Here is a 9,144-nt window from a genome sequence, read left to right on the forward strand (position 1 = left end):
TACTTTTACTGTCCAATAATATCATAATTAACAATTCACTTACTTATAAAACACAAATAAAATTGTTTTTTAAAATTATTGTGTATTACATTGTATCTCAAATAAATACTTGCGATCTAATTAATATATCGAAATGGACATCCAACCATTTTAAGCTTAATGTTTTTTATTGAGAAAATTTATGTTAAAATAATAGTAACAAAATGCTCATTTTTTTATTGCATATTATGATTATACATTCTAGGAATGTCCAGAACAGAGTCATTACATCAAGAATTAGATTAAAGTAGTTGAAGAAAGAAGAAGAATAAGAAGAACCATTGATAATCTTTATTTATGTATCCTATATTATTTATAAGTATTGAAATCAATTTTATCAATTCAAATACAACATTTTAACACATTAAGATAACTCAAATGACAAGATTGATTCTTAAAAGATCAAATATTATGAATTCTATTCTTATTTTAAACATTTTAAATTCAACGGAATAATACTAACTTTCAATATATATATATATATATATATATATATATATATATCCTACCTCTACTTATACAATTAAAGAATGTGATATTTATTGACTCCCTCTTAATTTATTGACTTAAAATTGTGTCCTCTATTCATACCATCTCTTGTCATTTCTGCACTTTAATATAATTCAAAGACTTTTAGCTTTAATTATAGTGTCAAAATTTCAAATGTGTATATCTTTTGATCAACTTTTGAGATTCATATAATATCATGATCTAAATTGATTTTCAAGCTTTCAAGAATGTTTCTGAATTTATACTTCTAACTTTTAGATATATGCTGAATCAATTCAAATGTGTTAATTCTTCAAATTGACAATTTCATAGTTAGCATCAATTTGATCATCAAATCATTCAAACTCAATATTTTAGATCCATATTTTATGGGATTCATTTTCCCCAACTTCCTCTATACAAATTATAAGAACCCATATCAATATAATAGAATATCCAAAGTCAAAGACAAATTCTAGTAATTCTGATTGCAGGTAGAAATTAGTGTATGTTTGGATTAGTGTATGTTTGGCCATATTGAAGTAATTGTTTTGTAAATAGTCAATCCTTTGATACAAAAATAAAACTCATACATGATTGATGTTTTAAGTAATCAATAAACTATCATAAATAAAGATCATCAATTGTTCAAATGAAGACCATTTCAGATTTTTCAAGATCGTTCTACCAAGCCAAACAAAGTTTAAGACAATGGTAGCCCTTGTTCCCTCAAAATTTCACCAAGAACTTTGCAAGAAATTTGTAAGCCTACTTGTGTGTCAATCTAAAATTATTTCTTAAGTTGCTTAATTTGTTTGTAGTTAATACAGTAGTATTAAAGTCATTGATTATGACATATAGTTGTGCCAAACAAGAGTGGGGAGGGTTCATATTAGTTTGTCATATCAAATTTCCATTAATAGAAGATTCCTTTTCATGATTATTAATGTGTGAGATGTTCAAATAGAATTTCAAATAATTTAGAAAAATAAACTATTGTTTCATCCATCTTCTTATCAAAATCTCTAATCAAATAACCCTATACCTACCATGCTCTTAATTTTAATTTTGCTATGTTCATATGCTTACAAAAATTAAATCATTCATTAAAAGACCTATATTGTTGTGCGACAAAACAAATCAACTCATGAAAAATCGCAGCTGAATTATTTAAAAGCCAAACATGCTTAACTTGTAGCGCTTTTATTCACAAAATAGGCACTGCCTAATGCTTATTTAGCTGTAGGGGAATCTCATTTGTTAGGCTTCAAAATTCTTGTATAAACAAAGTAACAGTTTGAGAGTTTTGTTTGGGACTAGTGTTCTTGTTAACTAAGGAATTGCAAAAATGAATCTTTCAAGACAACTAGAGAACACTCCGATGTTTTCATCCTTCTTCAAGTTCTACTTGGGATATATCAGCTCTAACACTTTGGTAAGCCTATATTAATATCAAATTTTATTGATTTCTATTTGTCAGGTGTGAGATAATCGATTAATCAAAATTTTTGAAAACAGTCAATCATTTTATACAATAATAAAATAAAACCATGTTCTTTATTATAAGTAATCAATAAAGTATCATAAATAAATATTTTTTAATAGATGATGAAGACATTACATCAGCAAAGTTGCATTGGATTGATGAAGACATTACATCAGCAAAGTTGCATTGAATTGATGAAGACATTACATCAGCAAAGTTGCATTGGATTCTTGGAAATAATTGTAAGATGTTGATTTACTGAAATGCCCTCCCATGCGTTGTATCTAACTCTTTAAGAAGGGATTTCTATTTATATATACAAACTCCTCATTCATCACCCTTTCTCTCTATAACAAGAAAAATGAAGAATGGAGATGATCATTTCAGCTTCTTCAACATCATTCTACCTGGCCAAACAAAGTTTGATACAATGGTAAGTAACTCTCTAGGGCTCTAGCTAAGATTTGATTTTTATACATTCATTGAATTGGAACATGTACAATATAATTACAGAGACTCCCACAACGCTTCACCAAAAAATTTGCAAAAAACTTGCCCCAAGATGCAACCCTTAGAGGTCCTTATGGCAAGATTTGTCCCGTGAAACTGAGGAAAGATTGCGAGGGTTATTTAAGGATTGTAGATGGGTGGGAACTGTTTTACGAAGACTGCCGCTTTGAAGGTGGGGAATTCACGGTCTTCACTTACGATGGAAACTCGCACTTCGAGGTGCGAGTGTTCGAAATGAGTGGAATAGAGAGAATGGGGCAATTTCATGGAGAATGTTCTAACAATATTAAGAATAACAAAGTACAAAAGATTGATGATGCTGTGATGTTGGAGAAAGCTGGAATCAAACCCCCTTATCTTGTAAAACGTTTGATGAGCTACCATTGCGTCAAAGTCTTCGTTCTGGTGAGTTTATAAGTAGGAATGAAAATCATGACATAATTCTGATTTTAATATTGTGTAATTATAATTCGAATTGCAGAATTTTTCCAATTGCTCAGCCACGGAACATTTACCTAGCAAAAGAGCAACCGTAGTTCTACTAAATAAGGAGGGAAGATCATGGGATGTGACCTATATTCCAAAGAAGAACCAATCAACCTTCTCCCGAGGTTGGGTCCATTTCGTGAATGACAACGGTCTCAAGGAGGGTGATTTGTGCGTATTCGAGATTCTCTCACAGTATGAAATTCGGGTCCATGTGTTTCCTTAATAATTAATTAATTAGCTAGGTATAGCCTAAGTAATTAAGTTATGTTTAATTAGTATATATATGTACGTATCAAAGTATATATGGTCATTTGTGTTATGTTTATGACAATTTTCACCGCTTGAAAGAAATCGTCATAATTTAGTTATTTGTGTGTGTCTTGTTGAGTTTGATGATGTTTTCTTTTGTTTGTTTGATCTTTCCTTATTAATCTGTTATGTTCTTGTTTTTCTTTAATTATCTAAGTCTGAGTTTGTAATCAATTACTATTAATTATTATCTAATATAAGTCTTTATTTCACTAGACTCTTAAAGAAAAATAATGTTTCTATCTGACTTAATTAAAGTTATAAACATATTAGCCCTGTTAAAATAATATCTGCTATTAACAAACTGACTGTTATTTAACTAAGTTAACAGCTATATTAATAAAATCAATGAAAAACAATTCAGATTAGATAATGATAAGAAACATAATTTATTAGATATATTATTCATAAAGTTGTATTTTCTAAATGGAACACTTGAACCAATACATAATAAAATTTATATTCCGTAAAACCAAATGAAAAATGAATTTGGATTTCAGTATTGAAGACTCATTTTTTTTAATTAGATCCTTAAAGAATTGGGTGAAGAAAAATTAAGACTTTTAGCTTTAATTCTAGTGTCAAATTTGTATATCATTTTAATCAACTTTTGAGCTTCATATCATATCATATCATATGATGATCAATTCATCATTCAATACACAAATGTTTCTGAATTTATAGTTCTAACTTTCAAGTAAATGTTGAATCAATTCAAATGTGTTAACTCTTCAAATTGATTATTACGATTATATGGGAGATCTATTTGAAAAATCGATAGACACGGTCGGTGAACTCATTCAACTTCTTAAATATTTTGAACTCGTCAGAGCTAGATTTTATGTTAGGCGAGTTTGTTGGTAAACATTTTTTGTTTATGTTTTTATTGTTGTTCTCAAATAATTAATCTTGTTGTGTTTTTTTTTAGTAAAATGAATACTCATGTTTTTTTTATTGTTTTAGTTGTTATACTTAAATATATCATATTATATACGATATTATTTTAGCACAAAATTATATAACTCATAAAATTAGCTTTGGATTTGCTTTTCAAGTCAAGATTAATTAGCACATTACAAATAAAAAAGAAATCTCCATATGCCCATGTATGGAAAATCAAGAGAGCAAATAACAAAATTTAATCTATTTTTAATAATATGAAAAAAAATAAGGCTAAGTTTATCTATAGGAGCAAAATATTTTGGCTTAGTCAAAACTTGGATAGTTTCCGAAAAAGACATTGTAAAAATTGTGACAAGTGATCTTTCTTAATGATATTTATATTTAACTTGTATTTTAAAAAATAATGATGCACTCTGAAGCTCTTAATTCAAATTTTATTTTTGACAACATTATTTGAGGCATAACATATATAACTAATGTCCCTAAGTAAGTTGGGGTATCTACTTTTTTACTCCGGGTTTATTTTTAGTGCGACTAACATGATTTACTTTTAACTCAGACATTTTTAATCAAATTGAATTTAAAGTATTTAACTATTTAGGTAAGATTCTTGTAGCTTAATCTACCCTTGTGAATTTAGTTTGAATATAAGGTTTTCGGAGACCTTTGACAAGTAATTACTCTCACAAGGATAAGAATTCGAACTATAATATGCTCATTTTGCTTTGTCGTCTATCTTTCTAAATGTCAACATTAGATCCCTGATCTTCGTGGTTGATGAATGATTTAGTGAATAATTCTGTAGAGACATGTCCACATGCTACAATGTTCTTGTGTGAAAGAGTACCATTTGGTTATTAAATTGTATTAAATTTGGAGATGTGGAGATGTCTAGTATACCTACTCCTTCAAAGTGCATAAACTTGGACTCTAAAGAAACTCCAAATGACTTCGCATCAATTTCTCCTCCATTTTAGGACCACATTTATAGTAATCCTCAATATTGAGCTGGGCAATGGGTTAGCTAAATACGAACCGACACGATTCAACACGATATTTGTACGGAACGACACGATACGATATTATCTCACTCGGGTCTTGGGTTGACACGATATAAACACGAGACGACACAGCCACGACACGATTATGAGTTTATACGATCGAAACACGGTTACGAGTCGATACGGACACGACACAAGTATAGACACGACACGAGTACGGGTATACACACGAAACGACATAAACACAATTATGTCAAATGACCTAAGTTACCCATGTTAACATTTTCTAAACCTATTACATTTTTATTCAATTAATAAATTATTTAATTTCATAAATGTAATATTTATAATTAAAATTAAACATATTAAAATATAATATTAAAATAATATATTAATTTAAATAATATAAATTAAAATAAAATATAAATAAAAAATAAATTATATGAATAAAAATGTAAGTCTATTAATAATTCTCTTTGATATTATCTTATTAATTACTTATTAATTTTTTAATTATTTATAATTGCAATTATTATTAATAAATTAAATAATAAATACATGATAATAATTTTAATTTTAATTTTATTAATATAATAATATATATTTATAAATTTTATCCACCTTTCCCACTTTCACTCCCATTTTCTTTTCAAACTATTCACTTTTACATTAACATTATCAAATGTTCACGTCTCTCTAAATATATTTACATTTTCATTAAATTTATAAATTATTTAATTTTATAAATGTAATATATATAATTAAAATTAAATATACTAAAATATTAAAATTAAATATAAATATTAAATAAATAATATGAATAAAAATTTGAGTCTCGTAATAATTATCTTTAATATTATTTTTATTAATTTACATATTATTTTTAAAATTTTAAATTATTTTAAAATTTTAATTATTATTAAAACATTCAAACAAAATATATGATAATAATTTAACTGTCATAATATAATAATATGTTATAAGTTTTACTAAAATTATAATTTAATATATATAAGTAAATAAATAATTAACATGAGTGTCAAGACACGATTGTGTTGACACGATAATAAAGTCGGAATAACACGAAACACGAGTTAGTACGACACGAATAAACTTGTGGACATGAATAACACGACACGAAAGTATGAATTTAATCTAAAATGACTACATATGACTGTTAGTGTTATGGACTTTAGAGAGTATGAATTATTTTTACCGGGCAGACATGAAGAACGTGAATCCGCCATTGATAAAGAGGCTCTACAAACCGACAAAGGAAGCACGGTCACGTGCATTTGGACGTATCATTGTCGAGTGGGTGTGTTATGTAATATTGAGCGATTTCAATATAAAGGTACGTGGATATAAGTGAAAGAGTGTTGTTCTCTTTCATTATTTTGCTTCTTAGAGATTTCATATCATTTCTTAATGACAATATTATGTGCACATTCACAACATCAATATTTATCTTGGTACGTCTCACTGATTATAGGCTTGTTCTTATTAAAAGTTGTTATTCTATTATTATCTAGGATCTAGGCAAGTCAAATTTCTGGGTTTCGAGGATTTGAACCACACTCAAATTTGCTTAGAAAAAAACGAGTACTTAAATTACTTGAAATATCAGTTCGGAACCGATGAATACTGACACGATTTAATTTTTTTTTTTTTTACTTATTTAACTAATTTTAACCTACTAATATATTTTTAGTTTTTACATATGTTTTGAACAAAATTTTAATATTTTAAAATATTTGATGATACATTAAAAAAACAATTCATGTATTAGACTTAAAAATAAATATTTAATAAAAAAAATTAAAAATTTGATATTAAATAAAATAAAATATACAGTCATATATTATATAATATATAAATAAATAATATTTTAAAAAATATATATTAAAAAGGTCTTCTTCCTCGTCTCTTCTCTAATGGACCAGCAGTAGCCGATAGGTAGGAACCGAATGGCAAACAGTGAGAACCAATTTTTTTTTTTAATTATCAAAATTTATTTCGGGTACTCTGAACCGAACTCGAAACCGATTGGTTCCGACCTAAAATTAGCCGAAACTGAAAATCAAACTAATTACTCGAACCTGAACCGAATTCGGTTCCTTCGGGGTAACATTGCCATGACTAAGGATTATGATACATTGGTTGCCCAATTAATTAAATTATAGTTATTTTTTCTTTTTCTGGTGGATTATATATTCGATTCAAAAGGAACCTATAACGTTTAATCATCATGGTCGACAAATGCGTTTACTGTACAACGGCACAATGATATTATTACGATTATATGAGAGATCTATTTGAAAAATCGATAGACACGGTCGGTGAACTCATTCAACTTCTTAAATATTTTGAACTCGTTAGAGTTAGATTTTATGTTAGGCGAATTCGTTGGTAAACATTTTTTTGTTTATGTTTTTATTGTTGTCCTCAAATAATTAATCTTGTTGTGTTTTTTTAGTAAAATGAATACTCATGTTTTTTTTGTTTTTTTAGTTGTTATACTTAAATATATCATATTATATACGATATTATTTTAGCACAAAATTATATAACTCATAAAATTAGCTTTTTTCAAGTCAAGATTAATTAGCACGTTACAAATAAAAAAAAAATCTCCATATGCCCATGTATGGAAAATCAAGAGAGCAAATAACAAAATTTAATCTATTTTTAATAATATGAAAAAAATTAAGGCTAAGTTTATCTATAGGAGCAAAATATTTTGGAATAGTCAAAACTTGGATAGTTTCCGAAAAAGACATTGTAAAAATTGTGACAAGTGATCTTTCTTAATGATATTTATATTTAACTTGTATTTATAAAAATAATGATGCACTCTGAAGCTCTTAATTCAAATTTTATTTTTGACAACATTATTTGAGGCATAACATATATAAATAATGTCCCCAAGTAAGTTGATGTATCTACTTTTTTACTCCGGGTTTATTTTTAGTCTTACTAACATGATTTACTTTTAACTCAGACATTTTTAATCAAATTGAATTTAAAGTATTTAACTTTTTAGGTAAGATTCTTGTCGCTTAATCTACCCTTGTGAATTTAGTTTGAATATAAGGTTTTCGGAGACCTTTGACAAGTAATTACTCTCACAAGGATAAGAATTCGAACTATAATATGCTCATTTTGCTTCGTCGTCTATCTTTCCAAATGTCAACATTAGATCCCTGATCTTCATGGTTGATGAATGATTTAGTGAATAACTCTGTAGAGACATGTCCACATGCTACCATGTTCTTGTGTGAAAGAGTACCATTTGGTTAGTAAAGTTGTATTAAATTTGGAGATGTGGAGGTGTCTAGTATACTTACTCCTTCAAAGTGCATAAAGGACTCTAAAGAATTCCAAATGACTTCGCATCAATTTCTCCTCCATTTTAGGACCACATTTATAGTAATCCTCAATATTGAGTTGGGCAATGGGTTAGCTAAATACGAACCGACACGATTCAACACGATATTTGTACGGAACGACACGATACGATATTATCTCACTCAGGTCTTAGGTTGACACGATATAAGCACGAGACGACACGGCCACGACACGATTATGAGTTTATACGATCGAAACACGGTTACGAGTCGATACGGACACGACACAAGTATAGACACGACACGAGCATGGGTATACATACGAAACGACATAAACACAATTAGTCTTCACCGTCACTGCACCCGGGGACATCTTCGTCACCTTCCCGCGTGTACTCGTCGTCGGGTTCCTCCTCGCATTTCACGCCCCCGTCGTCGTTCTAGGGGCGTTTGATCTTTGTAGTGATATGGATCTGAAGTAATTTTTATTTTTCGTCTCTCAAGTTTAGTCTGTTTGTATTGTATCTAGTTGTCGCTGCTGCTGAGTTTCGTTTCGTTTCCATAATTAATA

The 9,144-nt window shown here is 28.4% G+C and overlaps 1 protein-coding gene across 1 annotated transcript; it reads left to right on the forward strand.

The window, feature by feature from the left end:
• The first annotated feature begins 2,375 nt into the window (after positions 1-2,375).
• On the forward strand, positions 2,376-3,346 carry LOC124924940 (B3 domain-containing protein Os01g0723500-like). The gene is made up of 3 exons (XM_047464921.1): positions 2,376-2,447; positions 2,528-2,929; positions 3,006-3,346. Exons 1-3 carry the CDS (start codon positions 2,376-2,378, stop codon positions 3,234-3,236), a joined length of 705 nt encoding a protein of 234 aa, XP_047320877.1. The 3' UTR covers positions 3,237-3,346.
• Positions 3,347-9,144: the final 5,798 nt, after the last annotated feature.

Source organism: Impatiens glandulifera, chromosome 2 (genome assembly GCF_907164915.1).
Source record: "Impatiens glandulifera chromosome 2, dImpGla2.1, whole genome shotgun sequence".
NCBI lineage: Eukaryota > Viridiplantae > Streptophyta > Magnoliopsida > Ericales > Balsaminaceae > Impatiens > Impatiens glandulifera.